A 25033-nucleotide genomic window follows, 5' to 3' on the forward strand; every position below is an offset into this window, starting at 1 on the left:
GTTGAATTCTTCTAGCTGGTTATCGGAAGGTTGATGGTTCTACCCTCTACCATCCAAGCTGGAAAAACGCCGTGTGACCTATAATTGTGTCAGAGCGATGTTAAACCCAACAAAAACAACAACAAAATACTCGATCTTTCAATTCTTTAGCTGAACGTGTTTTGTCGAATTTAATCTGACCGTTACCTATAGGTCGTTACTGTCTACTGAGCCGTGATATAGGTTATTACTGTTTATGGGATGGTTTTATTTATTAAACAACATACGTACAAAGTTGTATGATATAATCGTTAAAGCAGCAGTATTGAAGCGTTTGATTGCTCAGGCAGTAAGTATGCAAGTAAAAATTACAAAGCATACAAAAGTTACGTCGGTTGATAAAATCCCACGATCCAGTCAACACAGATCTGTGGCATTTGAAAAGAATGATGTGTATGTATTTTGCACAGAGCAGAAGGGTAGATTATGATATCTTTGCTTAGCCTCTTTAAAGAGATATAGGTCAGTCAAATATTACACACAAAAAACAACGTTGAAATAGAAACGAATTCTAATTACACTTACACTAAACTTAAAAGAGCAACTGTTGAATGACAAATCAAATTTGTTATTTACAGAACCAAGACTATTTTAAGGTAGTTCCGCACGTTTGGATCGAAATATTATTTATTTCTACAATGTAGACTTTGATTAAACTCTGATTTTTCAAAACTTCAGAATATACCTAGAAAATTATACGAATAAAAATGATAGGGTCGTATGCTTGATTTTTTTCGGTAGACTGATTTGAAAAGTATTGACCTCGTGCAATATTTCATAATAGGAGTCAATGGGAAAATCATAACTTTCATAACATTTTCACGAATAGAATTTTTTCTACAATGTAGATTTTGATGAAATTTCTAACAGTTATGAATAAAGACATGGCCTGTAGTGTGATGATATAAAATGTATTGGTCCGTGTGCTTATTTTTAAGCTATTTGACCGTGATTAAAGTGAACCGGATATTTCACGCTAATTTTAAGACATTATTTTGAATTATTTAACGTGTCATATGTTTTAATACCATATTTTGACTATAGAAATATAGCAATATAGCAACAGTGCCATTGTAATAAATTTACTCATAGGTTGCGATTAAATCATGAAATGATTTTCATTTCCGCACGCCGAATCCAGGCTTTATTCTACGTTTTCAGGATATCTTCCATCACTTCCAGTTTTACAGTTTTAATTACAGAGTGTTGGATTTATTTTGAGCATCGTTTTCTCGGACAGACAGCTGAGTGAAGCAGTTCTTCATGGGGTGTTGCACTTTTCGATGTTGCTGTGTGGATTTTTGATACAAGATATCCCTAGCTGGCCGGCATGGGCAAAATATTTTTCTCACATGTACTACCCGCTCAGTGCATTATGCACAATCTTGTATGAGAACACAGAACCGCTGCCGTATGTATTTCTTCCACATATATTTAATCATTTTTTACGCAGTACACTGTTTAGCGTCACATATTTCAAAGATTCATAAAGTAGGGTCATGATTTATTTACTATGTTACTCGATAGGTAAAGCAGCTGTTATTGAACAAACCTAATTATGCATGCCTTGAAATGTGATTGATAAAAATACACGCAGCATTGATTACGCAATCTTTTGAACGTTAATGTAAAGGATATGTATATGTTTTCCCCATATGATGGACTGATTATCTGTATAAAACGTGTTTAACGGGACCCTTTCACTGGAATAATGATTTTAATCTTATAAATGTATTACTTTATGTAATACTAGTAAAGGGAGACACACAAAGTTAGGCATAGACTTACTGAGTATGTTGAAATCAAGTAATCTATAACACATTTTGTTTCTTTCTTTATTATAACACTGATAATTTCTAAGGAAACCCTTTTCTCTCTAGGCCCACCTCGGAGTAAGAGATATTGTAAAGTGTTTTCAGAAAGTGTTATTTGAGAAAATTTTATGGTAGAGACATTTATTTTAGAGGACCCAGTCTAGATTAAAAGTAAAAGTTGAAATACTATTTTTTCAATTTCAGTTGTAACACGACTAGTGTGATAAACTTCAGCAAATGTCTCCAGAACAGTTCAGACTACGTTACGTCCGTAGAAATATTACACGCTGTTGGAATTGAACTTCCGGTGTATTGCTACGTTGGAACTATGACACTTATCTGTGTTATGCTCAGGGTAGTTGTATACATTGCATTACGGCTGAAGCGCCCTAGAATTAGTAAACCTTTATAATACTCAAGTATCGCACTTTATAATTTTGTCTCCCACCACACAATGGTGTGGGAGACATATTGATTTACTCCAGTCTATGTGTCTGTCTGTGCGTGTGTCTGTCTGTATGTCACAAATATTGTCCGCATTCTAAGTCAATCATTTTTCATCCGATCTCCACCAAACTTGAACTATAAGTGCTCGGCCAGATTCGCTAACCAGCCAAATCGGCCCAGGCGCTTTGGAATTATGGTCCTTGAATTACCGAAAATAGGCCTTTTTACTCTTGTCCGTACTCTAAGTCAAATATTTCTCATCCAATCTTCAATAAACTTAAACAAAATGTGTTTGACCATAAGTCCTCGACCGGATTCGATATACAGCAAAATCGACCATGGCACTTCGGAATTATGGCCCTTGAATTACCGAAAATAGGCATTTTTTACTTCTTGTCCGCGCTCTAAGTCGAACATTTCTCATCCGATCTTCACCAAACCTGAACAAAATGTGTTGACTATATTAAAGTCCTCGGCCAAGGTCGATAACTAGCCAAATCGGACCAGGGACTTCAAAATTGTTGCCCTTGAATTACCAAAAATCAGCCTTTTTACTCTCCAAAGGTATATTTGTAGTGAATAAACAAATGATGATTAGGCAGTTGTGGGAGACATGTGCTCTTCTCAAAATCAGCTCTAGTTTCAGATTAATTCAGTTCTTGGTTGATGGCTCCTGACAGATTGTTGTATTCGAGTTATAAAACTAGTTTGGTCTTTTTCACTTTAGAATAAATCAACTAGACGTTTGACATGACTATTTACAGCACGAACAGCAACATAGTTATTTGTTACCTTGATTTGACCGAATTATTACCTGCGGTCAGGCCAGGTATACAGGAAAGCAGTTTAGCACATGGAAACTGGGTGATTTTTATCAGTATGCGATTGACTTGTCGCATTTGTGGAACGCCTCTTTTTGTCAATAAAGCTAGCATTCTATATGATATATAGAGAAATGGTTTGGATGCGACCTGAATTCATATAATTTATTCAAACTTTCAGCAATGATCAATATTGATACCTAGTTGTGCATAAAGGAATTGTTTTTGAATTGCTCTTTAATTTCCTGGATTATGGTCTTGAGTTGTTTTGCTCTATATGTCAATGAAGTCCAGGTGAATGCATGAATCACAGTTGTGAAAGCTTTAGTAAAGTATTTCAGTCAAGGAATGTGACCAGTTGCGCTAAAAGTTGAGATGTAATATATGACTTAGCTTTCTAACATATTTTCGAATCTTTCGCCCCTTTCTCGCGCGATTTCTGCCATTTTACGAAGTACCCATAGACTATTTGTATGTGCATAGACAAAAGATGTGTATCAGCAGTTCCCTGAACACCGCCTATTTCTTTCAAACATGCTCGTTTTAAAATTTGCCAAGTGTAATCAATTCTACTTTTAAGCTTGGAGATTTTTAAGACCTAAAGTATATTTCCTTCGTTTGATTTAAAGCTTACAGTCATATAGAAACATATCATTGATATCAAATTTCGAAAGGCACGACAGTGGTTGCTTGAACTTGAATAGGGAAGTAGATCTTGTTGCCAGTCTGAACAGTTCCAAGGACAAAATCAAAACCACAAATTGGTTTTTGACTTAATCATATTCGCTGAACACCTAACGTATGTGATTTGATTTTTTGTAAACACTATCTTACAGTGACTGATCTCAAATATATTGCTTTGTCTGTTATCAGCAAATAAAATCAATGCACAATTGCAACATATCTACTTCTACTACACAAGTGGTCTTATAAATTAATCTAAAGGTTTTTGACTGAAACATTTAAATGTTTCGCTTTCACATCAATAAAAAATGTAAACTACGATAATACAATAATTCTGTATTGACTGTTGGCCCTTTCCGAGGAATTCTGTAAACACAATCATTTTTTTTTTAAATAAAATGCAAACTTAAGCATTGACAGGTATTTTTCTTGTTTTTCTACGATAATGTACAAATCTAAACAGACGGTTTTGATTTCAAATAGTGCGCAAGAGTTATATTGTACACCGAAATTTAAAATGTTTAGCGAAAATAGAAACAGGATATCTATAATCTTTCAATGTCTGCAGGTATGCATATATTAATGTCAACACATTCAGAGTGCTGAAAATATAAAATGTACTTGATATAAGCTATGATGTCTAACTGTCTCTATTACAATCAATGCTGAATCCCCCGTAGTGGAGTTGTTTAGACACAGCATGGTATCGCGTGAGGAAACTATCACCCAAACCCAGCCAGCATGACTATATCGGCCCGATATAGGTATAATGTCGGAATGTCGGCAAAATGTGCCGATGTAGGACCGACGTCGGGCCGTTGTGAGTTGGTGAGTTAGGTTTTAAGGCGAATCGACACAAAATGATCATAATTATATTGCAGAGATCGGACCGTTGAACTGCCGCAAAATATTGAAATCGGTAAATCGACATCAATCAGTGTAACTATTTCGTAAGTCGGATTGACGTCGGGCCGATATTGGATTCTTTAATATAGCTATATTTTTCAAAATATTATTGATAAACATTAAAAAGTAATTTAATTGTTTATGTGTGCTAATTTATTAAGCAAATATGATGTATGCCAGAATTAATCAAATTATGTTCCAAACAAAATTTGAAGACGGTATTTATCAAAATCTTGTATGTAATAAAGGGAGGTTATAATTAAGATGCATTTTTATTTTATGTAGAATGCCGCCGTAGAAATATTTATTTTTACAAAAAATGAAAATATAAATATGTTTAAAATTCTAATTGAACAATTCTAATAGTGTTAAGACTATACAGAAAACTTACGTAACTGTATAAAACATGTAGTATATATTTGTGAAAAATATTATATCAATAAAATCAAATAACCATCATACACATGATGCGAGACACATCTGTTCTCAAGTAAATTGCTCTGAGAATTTATAAAGTGTATTTTTGAAGAAAACTTTGATGAAGCACTGCGTGTCACATTATTTCGCGACAACGATATGATCTGCCAATATCGGGCAGATATCATTTTGATGTTGGCCAAATATCGTTTGCCAATGTCGGACCGATGTCAGTATGATGTTCGCCCGATATCGTCTGCCGACGTCGGGCCGACATCATTCCTATTTGCAGCCGATATCGGGCCGCTATAGACAACGACGTCGGTTTGATATCGGGCCAATATAGAATGCTAGCTGGGAAGCAATACGAAATGGACATAATAGAAATTGGCCTTTAATGATGGTGAGAAAAAGCGCCGTGCCAACCCTCCGATATGACTTAAACCAAGTAAAAAAGATAAGTAATTTCGGGTAATACAAAAATGATCATTTGATAAATTTTGAGAAAATGAAGCTGACTTATACTTCCTTAAACGACTATTGATATATACATTTACTTATTTCAGTTATGAGTTACAAAGAAAAGTAAGTGTGTACATTTCTCTTTTCCAAGAAGAGAATTTCCAATTACGACGTTTTAGACTACTAGGAATACGCATGTTAATGTGCACGTGTGCTTGGAAAACTGATTTAAGTTAAATAAATATATTTATTTCAGTAACTGGCAAATCATAAGTACCCAGGTCTGCCATGCGAAATAAATATTTTGCATGAGTTATAAATAGACTTATTAATGTTTTATGCCTTTTTGGAATACTTAAAGATCCATCACAATCTACTGACCTACTCACCAACACCTTCCCCATCCCCCTCCACATAAACTCATGATGAAATTCGTTATAATACACTAATGATATAACTATACTACAAGATGACAGGTGGACAATAAAGGCCCTTCTTGATTTAATGTGTGTTTACACCTTCACCCGATAACTAATCTTGTCATTCTCTTTTCGGTATAGTTTTATCATTTATAGAAAAATAACTATCGTACACTGTACATCATTAACTAACTGCATGCTGTTACATTGATTCAATAAAGTATTTAGAACGTCTTTTCTTGGCCTTATGCGTGTCAATGTGTAACTAGATACTTTCATTTTTCTCTTTTTTCCCGATGCAATCTTGTATAATTATCATCACGGAAACACAAAATAATACAATTGTTCTGTAGTGGGTCTTTAAACTCAGCACACGACGGGTTCATGCCGTTCAAGTATACCCAATCTACTTAAATTTGATATAATATATTATTATGTACGAATGTATAGTAAGCGAAGCTTGACAAACCGGTTTTAAATTTTAAGAATTCATACGTCAATTTACTTCCTCCTCGTTAACTGTTAAGGTAAGAGAACATTAAGTTTTTTAAATTTGTTATTTATAAAAACCTATATGTGTAAACCATATTTTAATTATCATTAAGTAAATGTTTCAATGTCTTTTCTGTTGACAAGTGGTCCTGATCAAAATGCGTTTCAAATAATGATCCCGGAAAGCTAAAGTACTTTTCCTTTAAGTTTTTATTTAGTTCCGTGTCAGTTATCAGGTAATAAAATATACTGTTGGGGCATAGGAAAAATATGAAATATCACCATCGAAGAAATTCATTTCCAATTTATATATTTTCAGCTTCAGCTAAATTACTGAAATTGAACGACGTAATAAAACACAGATTTCAATCTTTTCCAGGTAATCAAGATTGTTCGTAAAAACGCTTTTGAATACGAGTTATTTTTATTTCATGTTTTGAATAAATTTATCTATTTTACAGTTTTTTACTAGATCTAGTAAAAAATAAATTTGATATTTTTCAATGTGAAAATATCAGATATATTTCACTCTAATATTTCGATAATTCACTGAAAATATGTATTAATTTTCGTATTCATAGAAATGGGAAACGACTGTACTGGATCTAAGCCTTCAAGAGAATCTCAGTCTGGTGGTCCACAGAAAGGTGGTCAGTCCGTGCCTACTAAAGAAAGTGGTCATCATGGGTTTGCCATAAAAGGTGGGCACCATGGGCAACCGAATGAAGGTATGCCTGGAGAGACCAGACATCAGAAAAATAGCCAATATGGACTTTTGGAGGGAGGCCAACAAAGAGGTCAGTATTCGCATACGGGAGGAAGCAAAACTGGACATTTTAAGGGACGTCAGTATCAGCAGATGCAGGAATGTCAGGTCGGATATTCAAAGGAAATTGAAAAGAAGAAAGATCTAAATCAAGCATCTACATGTGACATTCATGCATATTTTCAAGAAAACAGCAGCGAGGAAAGGTAAAGGTGATAAATATCGGTTTATTTATGAATGTAAAAATTATGCTTAAATAGCTGTTACTTCACTCATACAGTTTCTTACCTCTTTTCGTCTAATACTTTGGTTACTGGTTTTTAAATCAAGTATACATGCGAACAAGTATACATACGCACAATATTTGGATTCCAAATAGGTGTAATATTCGGTCTTCATTTTTTTAATTTGAAAAAAGAATCTGGAAATATCTGTTTATACTGGTCACAAAATGATATGTAGTTAATAGATCTTACATAAATTTACACAGGTAAGGCGTATACTACTGTCAACTTACATGACAAGGATCGAATCAGTTACTTATTGTCTGTAAGCAAATCTGATTCATATAAAATAGTATAAAAGTGAAAAATGAACAAATCACAAAATTTACAGTAAAATATCATACATATTTTGGGAGTCTTAAGGAGCTTGCTCTTTTTCTTGATTCCATTTATAACTGTTTCAGTAATTACTTATATGATATGGTAAACATATTTGCTGGTGCCTGTTAAGTGCGGTTCGAGAACAGGAAAGGTCGCTAGACGTCTACAACTGGTCATCATATTTCATGAATAATAAATCCGTTTACACTTAAATGTACATTTGCAAAGTAGACTATGAATTCAATTATTTGAATCGAGCAAGAAAACGGTCGATAGTTCGGAAATGGGTACTGTGTCTCAAAGAATCAACTGTTACATTGTAATAATTCTATCTGTGCACATGTCTAAATTTTAAAGCTATAAATAGGTAGTAAAAGTTATTTTCATTTAAACATTTTAGTACTGACATATGGGTTATATTAATCCACACATAAAAAGGAGATTTTCTATTGTTTCTAAATCGATTAGACATTATGATAAATCTGTAATGTAGATGTCTTAAGATGTACTTATTAATTAACATCCATTTTGCTGCCACATTTGTGTATGTATTATCATTCATTGTAGGAATGGTTTTTATTTGTTCTTACAGGAACGAATTGAAAACACTAAGACAGGAAAATATGAAGCTAACTGATGCAAAAAAGGGACTTGAAAAGTCAAATTTAGAATTAGCAAAAGACAGGGACAGGTGCGTAATTTATTCCATTTCATACGTGTTATGTATGTAACTTAATTGAATTGTAAACTAAAAAGCATACCAACCCAATGCAGTAAATCTTACAACATCATCTACATTAGATCCGGATAATTTCATGTCATATGAATTATACAGTGAATAGCTAAAATCATAAACACAGCATAATAATAAAATAGCATACCATCGCAAGTATAATTACAGAAGTGTAATAACTATTAACTGTTCTCACAAAGTGTCTTCTTACAATGGACACAATGATTTATGTAAAACAGTTTTAATTTTTAACTAAAGTATTGTACTATTTTATTGAACTGTCAAATGCATATTGATTACATGGGCGGAGCACAGAATATTTTAATCTTCGGTTGGTTTTCGACACAATCCGTATAGTATACGGAAAGTAACCAGCAATTAAAATGGTTTATATTTAAATCGTGCATACGGATGTACGCAAGTCACGATAGCTCAGTGGTCATCGTCAATAGCTTGAAACCTGTAGGTCTTAAGTCGAAACAATTCAGTCTGTTTTTTTTTGTTTTTTTTTTTTTGTTTTGTTTGTTTTTTTCCCATAAATTTCAAGAAACACTTTGTACATGTACATTTTTATGCAAAGTTTCCTTCATTGTATTTTCACAAGTATTTTTTTTATATTTTTATCTCGTTTATTATTTATTTTTAATATATGTTTATGCTATTTTTATTCACAGTTCATTTTACTACATTACAAATTTCATACATATGAATTACAACTAGCTAAATTCATCATTCAGTTTCGCTCGCGGTGTCAGTACTGCTGTCATCGGAGTCATATAAATTATATCAACAATTAAAAAAATGAAAAATAAAAACGTTCTCCGTAATGGGCTCGAACAAGCGATTTCCAGCATTTGAATCATGTGCTGTAACCACTGAACCACAGATACGAACGACGAGTCCATGTTTCACTTACAATTCTAATAATGAAATTTGGACACTTAACCAAAATTTCTTTCCGTAAAACTTACGGATAGCACCGAAGTTGGGCCGAATATTATAATATCGAATGCACAGAGCGTGTAATATATGCACATTTGATAGGTTAAAAAAATAGCACAATACCACAGATATCCGTAATGCGAAAACATTTGATTAAGTGTTGTTTGACCTCTCACTTTAATTCTTACTTTAATGCTATCTGGCAACGAATTTCTAGTCAAATGACATTGAGATAATAAGTAGTACAAAGTTTCAAATTCAAAGTTGACTAATTTCGAGATTATTTTGTATGATTTGAAAACTATAAATGGCTGGTCAAGTGTGGAAATGAATTCCAGTTAAATGGCATTGAAGTAGTAAGCAGTAGAATGTTTCAGATTCAAAGCTGGCCAATTTTACTAATTGGAAATAAGAGTTTGTATAAACTAAACTTTTTTCTATAATTTTTGGCTGTTGGATATTTGGTTTCTCATACATTCACTCACAGTCTATATCTATCTTGGAAACTGTATGGCTGGCTACCTTCCTTGAATGTGACTTATTGATGCACACTCTCAATTGATGGATTCTGCCATTGACCCTTGGCGTCTAAGACGTGTCTAGTTGATTAAAAATACACTGGACCTGGATGAAAGTGATAACAGAAATCGAAAAACCTGTAATTTACTATGTCCTTTCTTTGTAAAGCCGGAATACAAAATGAACAGGTAAAATATCAATGGCATTGGATTAGAACATAATTGAGCAAATTGAGAATATCATTATAGTGCATTTGCGACCAGCATGGATCCAGGCCAGCATGCGCATCCGCGCAGTTTGGTCAGGGTCCATGCTGTTCGCTGAAGGTTTCTCTAACTGGAATAAGCTTTGAAAGCGAACAGCATGAATCCTGAGCAGACTGCGCGGATGCGCAGGCTGGTCTACATCCATGCTGGTCGCAGACGCACTATGTTGCCTTTCTCATGGCGCGCGGCGCATATGTACTTTTTCGGCAGTAGACTTAAGCATCTACAGTTTCTATAAGCGAACTGATCTTTTTAATACAGGGTATTATTGTCACAATTCAACATGTTTTATAGTCACCACAAATATCTTAAATCGATCTGACATAAAATATCGTTGCCATGGTAACTGAAAGTAAACGAGTGAAGTTTCTATATAGATATCACCAAGTCCAATCTAAATTGAGAGATAACTTATAACCAAGCGAAAACGGTATTACGCTCTCATCTGCATACAAATATATTAAGAGCAGACCTGTAAAATTTGAGAACTCCACAAATAACATGCGATCTATTAGACAATACCTACCATAAATCCGGACTGGAGGGGATTGTTTGGTTAAGTAATTTGAGGAATTGTTGTATGTAGACCTCCCGAACTGGCATGTAGTTGTCTAATATATTGTTCTAACTCCATCTGACTTTCTATCGTCACGAGAAATATTCAAATCAATGGACAAAATAATGTGACTGAAATTTGAAGTACCACAGCAATATCTCTGACAAATATAACATAATTTCCATAATCCTGTGTTGTTTGCATAATTCGTTTCTTATGTGTTTTTTTTTCTTTGTTTTTTTTTAACTTCAAGCTGCCAAAATATCTGCTATAGAAATTATAAATTTATAACATAGAGTTCTACACCCAACGATGTGAAACATTATCTCTATACTGTACTTATCGGAAAAGACATGGAGGAGACGAGTACTTACAGTTTATGATCCGATTGTGGTCAGCGGAATTGCTTATCATATTTTATATGATTTCATATTATATCAGCTTTAACGAGACATGTGCCTAACAACTTATATTTTTGTGAAATCGATTTACGCTTGACAAGTCAGAGTTTAAACATTAATATTTCTTCCTTTCTAGCTTTCCAAAAACGAATGAAAGTAAAATCACGATATTCCAATACATTTTATGTGTTTTACGTACAAAGAAGCTATGGTGAGAAAGGAAAACGAATTAAAATTACTGCAAGACAAAACAGTCAGGTGATAAATAAACGTTAAAATGTTTTTGTATGGATGAAATTGATCAAAAGTATTTAGTATCTGTTTTGTTTTACCTGTTAAAGGTACAAAGAAAAGAGTTTTGAATTTTAAAACAGTTATTACGTAATAATATAAAAGTCTTTTTTGTACAGTACATTCAATGCAAAATACGATTTTTTCGTTTCTCTTTTCGTAAAGGTTGTATTTTGCTAAAGCAGATCTCAAACTAACCAATATGAATTTTATTAATAACACATTAAAGTTACTGTTTTTAAAAGGTACCGCGAGAAATTAGAAAAGAAAAAAGGACAAATTGCCTCATTTCAGCAAGACCTAAAGAAGATACAGAAAGAGAGAGACAATCTTCTGACAAGGTTTGTATTTCTTGTAGTAATGTCAAATGTGCGAACAAAGACCATTTTTAACCACCATATGTAAAGGGAAATACAAGAATATTGGCTGATGTAAACGGCAGTAATGATATATTTGTTGTTAAAAAGGGAAGTGATATTTTTAAAATTGGTTTGCTTTAGAACAAGTAAAAATGCAGACTTGCTTTTACTATATATCCGTAGATAAGATATTAGAAATATTTCCTGCCATGATAATAACTACTTACGTACATTTGAACAATTATTTTAGGGCCATTTACTATTATGTTTTTGTGATAAAAAATGGTTAAGACTGCCAAAATAGTCGCACAGGACATAATGTTATCCAACAGTGTTTGAAAAATCTTATTTATAACAGTGTCTGTTTTTATAATAGCGTTTACGTCTTAAATAACATACACCAGTGCGTCTCAAAAAACGTATAGTTAAACACGGGATGCTATCGGTCCATAACATGAAATAGCATCTTACTAGTACACTTTAAACAGAATGGCGTTATTTACTGTGATATTTCATATCAAAGTTTGGAAACCTGTGGCTGAAATTACCTCTCCTGTCCCCCTGTACTTTTATATACAGGGATAATGTATGTAATTATTTAAAAATCATCCCTGAAGTTTAATCTAAAGATGGATGTTGATGTTTTTGTTATTGGAACATTTTTATTAAAGTTTGAATGACAAGTTGAAAAAGGAAGTTCGTTGTGATTTTCGTAAAATGATATTTGATCAAATACTGTTTTAGGTACAGTGCTTTGGCTGGTAGCAAACTTACAGACGGCAATGCTAATATTGCTGACCTCAGCGATGAAAACCGACCGACAAAGTTAGCTGAACAATACGCAGAATTATACGACAATGAATGGACTGATGCTTTTACTGTTCTTTCAGCAGATGGAACTAGATCAAGTGATGATGTTTGCCATGTCCTTGCGAAAGCTTTTTGTGTAATATCATGTTTACTACATTTTTTTCCTTGATACCTAAGCGTTAGATAGTTCAAATAGGTATAAACTGTATCATTGTGCTTCACACTAAAGGGACTAGAGTGCGTCCGATAGTGCATGATCACAGCTTATATCAGCGTAACAACGAAAACGAAAATAACTGAAAATAAAGAAGAAATTTCATTTTATAATTTTTTGTCAATGAATACATACAGATTTTACCTGTTGTATCACCACAGTACTGAAGATCAAATAATTACACACATTTCGGATCTTTTGCATATATACATGTGTACTCTTTCAACTAGACTCTTTTTTGTTTCAAATACCTCTTATGTACAATTACTGAGACACTATTTGCATGATTAAATTGAGGTATATTTAACATGGTACTGGAGGTTGTGGTAAAATTACCTCATAACACAGTTAATTTACACGTTGTCGATTTACTTGCCGGAAGAACATTTTAGATTTAAAAAGCCATGATCATTCTTCAAAAACAAAAGCAAAGAATTAGACTAAATAAAGCAAAATTGCGGTTCGTTGACTTTACTAGTGTTAAAATGATTGAAATAAAATGATGTTTTCACAATTTGAGCAAACCGTTACACTCTTATTAACTATTTGCAGGAGTTTGTGTGCTTTTAAAGGTTTCTTTTTACATAAGAAATCGGTTCGCGGTCTTGTTGGAAAAGTCATTCTGCTTCACTCCTGTCCAAAAGATAGGATTGTAATTCACTTTATTCCCGTAAGTGTTAAAAAGAAAATCCTCGTGTTCATGTTTTTTTGTATATAAAATGGTAGATGTTGCATTCCAATATCAGCTGCATTTATGCTTTTAACATTGAAAACATAGTTTAAGTAATGAAATATTCATGCATTGTATACGTAGTTATATTTTAATGATGCGACTTGAAAATAAAATCCTCTCTTTAAGTTGCATATATTTATACGAATATTTTGCAGATAATATATTCAACAACCAGAAAAGAAGCTGACAGAGACTTGGAGACACTGACCAATGCCATTAAATTGTTTTTAAAGGTTGTTAGAATACATTGTGTTCATATCTGTACGTGTTGCTATTGTAGTAATACTACAAGTTACAATGTTCATATTATTCATTTTATTGAAAACACAACAATTCAGTTTAAATACCTATGAATGAAAATATTATTTTTGCTTTCCCTGCATGGAATTTGATGAATAAGAATCTGACAGACTTAAGAGAATATGATGAAAAATAATTCTGTATTTAGTACGAACAATTAACTTTTATGTATCGTGCATTTTTCTCTGTACCTACAGTTAAATGTTCGTAAATCAACACTGAATATGTTTGTATGTTCAGGCCGACAAACTACCAACAGAAGTGTTAAAGGCTGCAAAAGATAGGAGGAAAAAGGAACCTGGTAGATACCTGGATAGAATAAGGAAGGTAATCATCACCCTGCTTGTTTTATCGCAATACAATAGCTATCGGACCTATTTATACTACAACCCTTCTATAGACTTGTCCACATTACGTAAAACTGTCATCTATCACTCAAGCAGAAGTTCGATGAGTCCCATACTATATAAGCTATGACCTTCGATGAGAATTCTAATCCGCTAAAGGTAAAATATTGAAATGCAGCTTAAACACTGTTAAAACGCATTATTTTCAACTTTTATATTGCAAATGGGCGTAGAAATAGAAATACGGATATCAAATGCTTCAAAATGTTGGTCACAAAAATCCCACTCAAGTCATAAATGACATCATACGATGTTTATGTGTCTCTTTACTAAAATATATCAAATTGTTTAAATGTACAAACCTTATCTTTTAGCTTTACAGCGATGATATCGGGAAGGTCCTTTCATCTGAGGAACAAAAACATGTTTCACAGTTTTTGCAGAAAAGCATTGATCTTTGTTGGTTGATGGCTATTCAAGATCCTCCATTGTATGTAGATACAAATTTGTCACGCATGGATGAAAAGTTCGACACAAATCATTTTAAACCATACATGGCAACGGGAAAGTTCATCGACTTTGTAGTCTGGCCAGCATTGTATCTGTTCGAAGATGGTAACATGTTGAGTAAAGGAGTTGCCCAAGGCAAAAAAGTTCGTAGAAAAAGCCAACCATATAACAACGTTGAAATCGTGACACAGCAAATAAAGGTCTTAAAAGATCCACACCATCCATATAGTACGAATCCAGTATCATTTATGCAAAAAAACAAAGAAAATATCACAATTCTTTCTGTTGGAAAGCCTGATAAGAGTGGAAATGATTATGCAGTAGTCCCGCAATCTCAAAAAAAGCTTGGATCATCGGCTAGACACCAAAGTCAAGATTTGAATTGTTCACAAAATGCTGGGGAAAACATATCTCCCCGAGACGAAGGCATAAAAGACACAACGAGTGTGTCAAGAGAACATGAAAGTGCAAGTACCCCTGGTCCAGCAACCACTTACGAAGCAAACAGTCGACCTAAATCATATGCTAGCGTATCACTTTCCGCTACAACAAAACCGACGACGACGACTCTTAAAGAATGGACCTACATCAACAGAAACCAAACGATGACACTGAAATATCAAAACAGTTGACTCTGGACAAGAGAAAGGTGCCAAAAATATTAAATTAAAGTTTTAACGACGTAATTATGTGGCATTTGAAATTTAATATATCACAACAAAAAAGATTTCTTAGACAAATAATTGAAAAATATCATAATAACTAGCCTAACTGAAATATCTAGCAAGGTTTCTTCTTTAGAATAGTAACATCAATGTGCCGTGCATATTTAAGTTAAAACCATTAAGTAAAATGGCACGAGGTTATATCAAAGCTGACATTTATACTAACAACATAAATACAAAATTTTCAAGTAAATCGATACAAATCAATTGTTTATACAGTGTATATATATTGTTCAATAAGTGACACAGACAAATACGCATAATTTGCTGAGCAATGTATTTACGTGCATTTGGCGTAAGATCAGTCAAAAATGTTGGGATGGAGTTGTTGGGGGAGGGGGGGGGGGGTTTGGATCGGGCATTTGGAGACGAACAGTAAAATCTATAAACCCATAAAACGTTATTCCCCTTCTTGGCAATAGATGTCGCATCAGAGCATCAGATCCCTATTAGTACATCTGAATATCTAAATGCCGTGTGTTGTTTTTCTTTATCTACTTTAATTTCTGAGAAGAACGTTTTTGAGTAAAACGTTGGGGGATCAATCCATATGCTGGCAGCAATTTTCATAATTTCGCGGGGGGTGGGCTCCGGCTCACCCCCGCCCCTTTCCTGCTAGACCTTACTTGTTATCAATATATATTTGTAAATTGTGCAAAATGTATACATATTTTATCATTTGTACATACCGGAAATAAGTTACTCTTCTGTTACTTCCATTTTTTATACATTTTATGAAAATACACTTCTATTAATTTTACGATTGTCATTATAACACAGATCTATAAATAACATATTTTTATTCACTTGTACTTAATTCAATGTATTTAACCTAATTGAAATACAACAACAAAAACGGAACGGAAATGGCTTATCATCTATATATTATATCTACTACAACTAGAACACGTATAAAAGGTTCATATGAATAGCAGATAATCAAGAAATTACTTGTTATGTTCTTTTAAACTATATGCACTATGTTATTTTGGGGTGCCATATGTGCACCTTTTTCCTGCCCACACTGATTACTTGTCCACTGGTATACAAAATCAATCGCATTCCATTTTGCGAATTCAATCATTATTTCATAAATCTACACACTTGACAACAAAAGTTACGATAGGTCCATGCATATAATTGTCACGCCCTCAAATCAGTTTGCTAGTGGAAACGTCCAATAACCATTGATAGAAAATTTCTCCCTACTTTCAGTATAGGACTAATATATGATAACAATTTGACGTAATTTTGCTGTCAAGTATATTATTTGGATCCAGACTAATACATTTACGGAACCCTAGCCATTTCAACGCGAAAATTGGTATGGGCTGGTCGTATCTAGACAGCGCCTCGTGCATATATAGAATGATTTTACTTATTATATAATAAGGTATTGTACCCGTAATAGAGTACCACCTTTTAGAAGAGTATTCATTTCCTACCATAAGCCTACTTTGACTGCAATTTTCAGGGGGTGTAGGTTCAAACCTAACTGGGACCAAAACTTTTTTATTCCCATACTTTCCTTTTTTTCTAGTAAGTTTATACTTCTTTCAAGACTTATCATGGATGTTTTGTACAAAATTGAAAAATTTTCATTTTATAAGCGATTTTTTGCTGTTCAAAGTGAATTTACCACTGAATCAGGAGGGGTAGGGTTAGACATCTTTAAAAATACTGAATTACGTGCCGTAAAAATTCTTTATTTTGCCTTCATTCTTTAGATTATATTTTGTGGAAGAAATGCAGGTAGGTTTTACTTTTGCTCCAAGGTTATTTTTGAATGAAGTGAGCAAAATTCAAAACAGACCCACAGGATTCGACCTTAATTTTTCAATGTTGGAGTTAGAATTCTGTCTCATTAAATCTGTTTACTTTAGGAACCCTAGAAAAAAAAAGATATTTACAGTTTTATTTTGTGTTATATAATTGTTTAACAATAGTTTGATGTTTCTTTTATCAGAATTAATGCTGTAATGAATTCTTTGCAAACGTTTTAGATAGTGGCCATCACATTGAAATTTGTCTCTACTTGAGCTTGAGGAAATACCATAAATTATACAAAATTTACAAAAGAACGGCCCGGTAAAGGTTGTTTAAAATATGCAACACAGTGCGATGGTCAACTATAAGAATATACCAAGCAAATGCCATTTTTTAAACATTACTATTAGGGGTCCAATACCTTAAATCTGCCGCTATGACTATCTGGTTAAAAGAAATAAGCCAGACTAATTTTTAAATACCCCTACGTAACTTTTGAAAAGTGTTGAAAAGTTTAAATGTTTCAGATTTAAAGTGCAAACAATATTATGGAATCATCTTCACATTCTTATTTGATGTTTTGTTATGTTTTCTTTAGTCTAAAATTGTTTAGGGCTTTGTTGCGCGGATTATAAGTAACATTTATTTTTTAAGCATATGATTTTAGCTTGTGCTATTGCTTAGATTTTAAACTCTTTTTATAGTGTTACTTGCTGTTTATGTCACTATGGATTTGTATATAATACATTTTTTTTCAAATTCATGTCCTATGTTACACGCTTAGTATAGAATTTTTAGATGATATGTTACATATGTTAGACTGGCTATAGTCATATATACATGTATTGTTCTTTTCAAATAAAGTTATAATTGTTATTATCTGTCACGACTTGCGTTTCAAGTGTAGATCTGGGTGCTAATGACACATTTGTCCTTTTGCTATTGACTCTAATTGTATATATAAAGTCTACTATACTATTTATAGGATTTAATCCATACCTATTTTGATGAAGCTTATCCTTGTATTAGATAAAACAGCTGTAGAAAATAAAACAAAACCGTTCTCATTGCTAGATTGGTCAGGAGTATCTGCTGAAAATAATTGTCTTATATTGGCGTTTGTAAAAACCATCTGACACCCGTTAGATGGGACTTTGTACCAAGGTATATGGTTAGTCATTCACATGTATCTTTGCACGTTCTGTGATTTAGTTAAACAGGGTTTTCCAATCCCGGCCAAGTTGATATTATGCCGTTCGGGAGTTAAGATATTTGAAATTTACGAGTAGGGCCGTACATATTTGTGTGGTTCAACTACATACAGGTTTTGTGCTACATCCCTCTAACAGATATAGCCCGTCTTATAAATTTAACTTAACCCCAAAACTGCTAAATGAAATCACTTATAACCAGATCCTAATTCTCTCTGTGGCTCCTAGTTATGTTACTACCATTAGTCCATTTGCTAGAACAGCCTTAAACGTAGACTGCATTTTAAACTATCGCGATTCATCCATGGCAATCAAAGTCCGCATTGTACAGAGCGACCCTTTCAATCTTCGCTTAATTATCGCAAGTTAGAATCACGACCGAAACTATTTAATAACTATACCCACGTTCAATCAGTCTTTTCAGAGGTGCTTTTACAGGCTATAAACCAAGGTAGCATCGTTTGATGTAGAAATTAACAAAGACTCCCGCCTATTTCGAAAGATCGAAACAAAAACCACTGCGTAAATGGTTTTAAAGAGCAATGGTACATAATATCGCTCTCATTCCTACGCGCACAACGTAATATACAGCAATAATAAGATCAAAGTTATAAAATGATCATTTTCATGCGAGCTGCACAACGTGTGAATTGCCAACTGGCTCTCAAAACAACGGTGGGGAAAGATGTACATATTGTTGGATATTAATATCTTATTCACATTTTCCTTCAAAATGTATAAACAACTTCATTTAAGTGGGCAGTTGGTTATTCGCGCGAATTGGCAACTGGCTTTCCTGGTTGTTGCGGAGACAGAACTTTATCTTACCTCCTACAAGATTCTTGTATTTTTATTGGTCATTAGACGTCCCGTGAGGAACAGGATATAATCCATATCCTGCAATTCCATTTCAGATATGAATTTTGATTATAAACAAAATGGCTGTCGCATCACTAGCGTTACTGAATCAAGTCAGATCAGATTATACGTTCAAACTATTGATATCGTTTCCAAGATAAAAAAAAAAAATTCTTGCTGTTCTTTTTTTCAATCTAAATTAGGTTCGTGAAGTTAGCGGAATAGAAGAACAGTAACTCTGTATGGGACGGCCGCGATTGCCAGGTTGAAATGTTGTTTTATTTTAAGTTAAATCATCGTAAAGCAAAGGAATTATATATAACACATTTGTAAAACAACAGTTTGTTATGTGATCGTTTAATCTACCTGCAAGATAAAGAAATGAACAGAAAACGGGACGAAAGCTGAACTTTTAAGACATTTCTGACACCGTGTAATGTGATGATATTTCGAAAGGATGGAACCTAAAAGTTTTTGTTTAAAAGACCAGTTCATAACCTTTATAAATGAATTTCTTTGTTTTGTGATTCAATCAAAATACAGTTCATTTTGCATTTTATGGCTGGTGTTAATCAGCTATAATAAAAGAGAAAGCATGATGACCAGAGAAGATTGCAGGATTCCAGTTTGTACTGTAACTTTAAGTACCTTTATTGATATAAAAATATGTCAATTACAGCGGGGATGTAAAAGATAGTCGGCAAGATGAAATCGTTACACTGCTTGTTGGTGAAAGCATACGGGATATACGCTGTCTTGAAATCTTCGCTCTTGCCTGATATGGATTTCCTCGACAGCGTATATCCCGTATCCTGTCACAAACAAGCAATGTAACTAATAATACTTTTAAAGTGTTAAATGTCAGTATTTGAAATAAAACGTGAAACTGAGCTATTTAAGTTTGTTTGTTTGTTTGTTTTGGGTTTAACGCCGTTTTTTAACAGTATTTCAGTCATGTAACGGCGGGCAGTTAACCTAACCAGTGTTCCTGGATTCTGTACCAGTACAATCCTGTTCTCCGCATGTAACTGCCAACTTCCCCACATGACACATGAATCAGAGGTGGAGGACTAATGATTTCAGACACAATGTCGTTTATCAAATAGTCACGGAGAACATACGCCCCGCCCGAGGATCGAACTCACGACCCCGCGATCCGTAGACCAACGAGACTTATCCTTACCCTTTTTACATAACAGAAACAATATGTTTATAGAGTGAAATTTGGTAAGTGAACACCGTTTGTCAATCCCAATCCTGTCCATGTTATATTGATGTAATGGAAAAGTAAACTATCAATGTGACCTGTGATACAAGTTTACATAAGCATGTATCTCACAGTCGTGATCTTTTTTTATATTTTCTGATAATTCAAGATATTTTCCCATACTTTGACGTATGCATATTGGTAGCAGAGATGCAAATATTCAAAATTTTTTGCCTATTTTAAACTGGAAGTATGTTTTCCGACTGCTTACGAACCCGTCGTGAACTTCGGTTTTTTTCGGAATAATCCTCCGACACGAGGCTATCATTTATAAATAGATGCAAAGTTTATTATATGCCCAAACGATGACTTTATTTTTACAAACGTAACATAGGGAATTCAACATTTTTGTAACTCACAAAACCTTCATGAAAATCATTCTTATAATACGGTAATAGACAGCTATACTACAAGTTTTCGGGAGAACAAGTTAGGCCCTTTCCGAATCAATTCGTCTGCAATTTTTTTCCATTAATCTCTTTTCAGCATAGTTTTAAGAACATAAGCGAATAACTATCTTACATAGTAGAAACAAAATGTGATTGAAATCTTCCTAAATTCACTGATTTATGTACATATGGGTACATTAATTCCTTAAAATTTTAGACATTTAACACATTGTCTTGGCCCAGTATATGTCACTGTCAGTTTGAAACTAAAATTTTATACATTTCATATTTTTCATGCTAACCGTATAGAATTACCAACATGGAAATACAGTTATTCTGTCGCGCGTCTTTAAAGACCCATCATGACCTAGTGACCTACTTTTTTCACCACAAAAACTTCATGAAAATCATTCTTATAATACAGGTAATATACAGCTATACTTCAAGTTTTCAGGTGAACAATTCAGGCCCTTCCTGAATAAACGTGTTTTCAAAACTTCATCTGCAGACTTATTTAGGCAGTCTCTTTTCAGCATTGTTTTAAAAATATAGAGAAATTGCTATCTTACACTATAGAAACCGAATGTGATTGAAATTTTAACTAAATACACTGTTTTATGTACATATCGCTACACTAATTCAATAACATGTTAAGACATCAAACAGATTATCTAGGTCTTATGTATGTCACTGTCAATTTGGAATTAGATACTTGTTATTTCTCATTTATTTTCTTCATGCAAAGCGTGTATAATTACCATCATGGAAATACAAAAGAATACAGTTATTTTGTTGTACCTCTTTAAACGGACATTCGTTTTAAAATCACGTGATCCCGAAGAATTTCCGACCGATTACGGAAAAGCGATAAACACGAAAGTAGGACAAAATGACCACCTATGTCAGTCTAAGAAAATAAAAAAACAATCATTCGTTTCTCTGTACATGTGTTGATTTCAAGCGTATATTGGACGGCTATCGTAATGTTAATAATAGTAATATATTTCAAAATGTGTAGTCTTTTTTTAAAATTTATGTCTATTCATTTGTCTTTATTTTGCATCTTTAAAAGAAAACAAGTGTACTCCTTTTATTCAACGTATACTACATATTAATAAAACATAATTGCGAAGATCCTACGGAAGCATATAAAGCAGCTAAACAAACTTGGTTTCATTGAAAATGAAATATTACATACGGTAATATGTTTACTACATACAATTATTTTTTTATGATTAATTTATCTCGAGAGCACGACATCTTATCTTGAGCGATCAACATCTTATCTCGTGCGCACGAAATCTTATCTTGAGCGATCAACATCTTATCTCGAGCGATCAACATATTATCTCGAGCGATCTACATCTTACCTCGTGCGCACGACATCTTATCTCGAGCGATCAACATCTTACCTCGAGCGATCAACATATTATCTTGAGCGATAAACATCTTATCTTGAGCGATTAACATATTATCTTGAGCGATCAACATCTTATATCGAGCGATCAGCATCTTATCTTAAGCGATCAACATATTATCTTGAGCAATCAACATCTTATCACGAGCGATCAACATATTATCTTGAGCGATCAACAGCTTATCTCGAGCGATCAACATATTATCTTGAGCGATAAACATCTTATCTTGAGCGATTAACATATTATCTTGAGCGATCAACATCTTATATCGAGCGATCATCATATTACCTTCAGCGATCAACATATTATCTTGAGCGATCAACATTTTATTTCAAGCGATCAACATATTATCTTGAGCGATCAACATCTTATCTCGAGCGATTAACATCTTATCTCGTTCGCATGCCATCTTATCTTGAGCGATCAACATATTATCTCGAGCGATCAACATAGTATCTTGAGCGATCAACATATTATCTTGAGCGATCAACATCTTTTTTCGAGCGATCAACATATTATCTTTAGCGATCAACATCTTATTTCGAGCGATCAACATCTTATCTTGAGCGATCAACATCTTATCTCGTAAGCACGACATCTTTTTTTGAGCGATCAACATTTTATCTCGAGCAATCAACATATTATCTTGAGCGATCAACGTCTTACCTTGAGCGATCTTATTTCGAGCGATCAACATCTTATCTCGTGCGCACGACATCTTTTCTTGAGAGATCAACATCTTATCTCGAGCGCTCAACATATTATCTTGAGGGATCAACATCTTATCTTGAGCGATAGCGACTTTTTTCTCGAGCGATCAACATCTTATCTCGTGCGCACGACATATTATCTTGAGCGATAAACATCTTATCTTGAGCGATCAACATATTATCTCGAGCGATCAACATAGTATCTTGAGCGATCAACATATTATCTTGAGCCATCAACATCTTATTTCGAGCGATCAACATATTATCTTTAGCGATCAACATCTTATTTCGAGCGATCAACATCTTATCTTGAGCGATCAACATCTTATCTCGTGCGCACGACATCTTTTTTTGAGCGATCAACATTTTATCTCGAGCAATCAACATATTATCTTGAGCGATCAACGTCTTACCTTGAGCGATCTTATTTCGAGCGATCAACATCTTATCTCGTGCGCACGACATCTTTTCTTGAGAGATCAACATCTAATCTCGAGCGATCAACATATTATCTTGAGGGATCAACATCTTATCTTGAGCGATAACGACTTTCTTTTCGAGCGATCAACATCTTATCTCGTGCGCACGACATATTATCTTGAGCGATAAACATCTTATCTTGAGCGATCAACATATTATCTCGAGCGATCAACATAGTAACTTGAGCGATCGACATATTATCTTGAGCGATCAACATAATATCTTGAGCGATCAACATCTTATTTCGAGCGATCAACATATTATCTTGAGCGATCAACATCTTACTTTGAGCGATCAACATCTTACCTTGAGCGATCAACATCTTATCTCGTGCTCACGACATCTTTTCTTGAGCGACCAGCATTTTATCTCGAGCGATCAACATATTATCTTGAGCGATCAACATCTTATCTTGAGCGATCTTATTTCGAGCGATCAACATCTTATCTCGTGCGCACGACATCTATTCTTGAGATCAACATTTTATCTCGAGCGATCAACGAATTTTTTTGAGCGATCAACATATAATCTTGATCCATCAACATATTATCCCGAGTGATCAACAATTTTTCTCGAGCGCACGTCACGGTAATCTTATTAATATATATTAAGGACCTCTGTGTGAATTAAGATCATAAGTTAAAACATACGGCTGCCGCCGTTTTGATTTTGATCCGATTTCACATGTTTGCAAGGTTATAGATTTAAATACGCAAACTGATAAAAAAAAAAAGGGCAGCAAAAAATCAGTGATGACGCAAAGAAATAAATTTAAGACCTTGACAAAAAATTGGTATGTAGGCTTCGCCCATAATTTAAAGAATTTCCTTGTTTTCCCTTAATTCATGCATGCAACTTTTCTGCGCGAATTTATCAGTCGAACTGAAATTTGTTGCTATCCAAACATGCAGAATGCATCATTGGTTATGTTCATTTGATTTTGAAGATAGGATAACCAGTTATATGCACTGCTCTTCCAAATGGTGTGATAAAGTTGTACATGTACTTGTGGGAAGTTTAATTAACATCGGAATAGGCGGGACCCTAATTAACAACTTGTCCGTATGTTTTCCTGATGACCTAAAAACACACACAAAGGCCTTAATGTATATAAACAAGATGTAGTGCGCTCGAGATAAGGTGTTGATCGCACATGATAAGATGTCGTGCGCACAAGATAAGATGTTGATCGCTCAAGATAAGATGTCAGGCGCACGAAATAAGACGTTGATCGCTCAAGATAATATGTTGAACGCTCAACATAAAATGTTGACCGCTCAAGATAATATGTTGATCGCTCAAGATAAGATGTTGATCGCTCAAGATAAGATGTTGAACGCCCAAGATAATATGTT

The 25033-nt window shown here is 33.9% G+C and overlaps 1 protein-coding gene across 1 annotated transcript; it reads left to right on the forward strand.

Moving 5' to 3' along the window:
- Window positions 1-6821: 6821 nt before the first annotated feature.
- Window positions 6822-18221, forward strand: LOC123530812 (uncharacterized). Its single transcript, XM_053543081.1, has 9 exons — window positions 6822-6880; window positions 7083-7473; window positions 8465-8563; window positions 11485-11547; window positions 11826-11921; window positions 12684-12885; window positions 13852-13929; window positions 14237-14323; window positions 14718-18221. Exons 2-9 carry the CDS (start codon window positions 7085-7087, stop codon window positions 15483-15485), a joined length of 1782 nt encoding a protein of 593 aa, XP_053399056.1. The 5' UTR covers window positions 6822-6880; window positions 7083-7084; the 3' UTR covers window positions 15486-18221.
- Window positions 18222-25033: the final 6812 nt, after the last annotated feature.

Source organism: Mercenaria mercenaria, chromosome 5, assembly GCF_021730395.1.
Source record: "Mercenaria mercenaria strain notata chromosome 5, MADL_Memer_1, whole genome shotgun sequence".
Classification (NCBI taxonomy): domain Eukaryota; kingdom Metazoa; phylum Mollusca; class Bivalvia; order Venerida; family Veneridae; genus Mercenaria; species Mercenaria mercenaria.

Coding starts and splice junctions, on each gene's coding strand:
- LOC123530812 (XM_053543081.1), top strand. CDS start 7,085: ATGGGAAACGACTGTACTGGATCTAAGCCTTCAAGAGAATCTCAGTCT. Junction 12,886..13,851: donor TCCTTGCGAAAGCTTTTTGT/GTAATATCATGT, acceptor AATATTTTGCAG/ATAATATATTCAACAACCAG. Junction 14,324..14,717: donor ACCTGGATAGAATAAGGAAG/GTAATCATCACC, acceptor CTTATCTTTTAG/CTTTACAGCGATGATATCGG.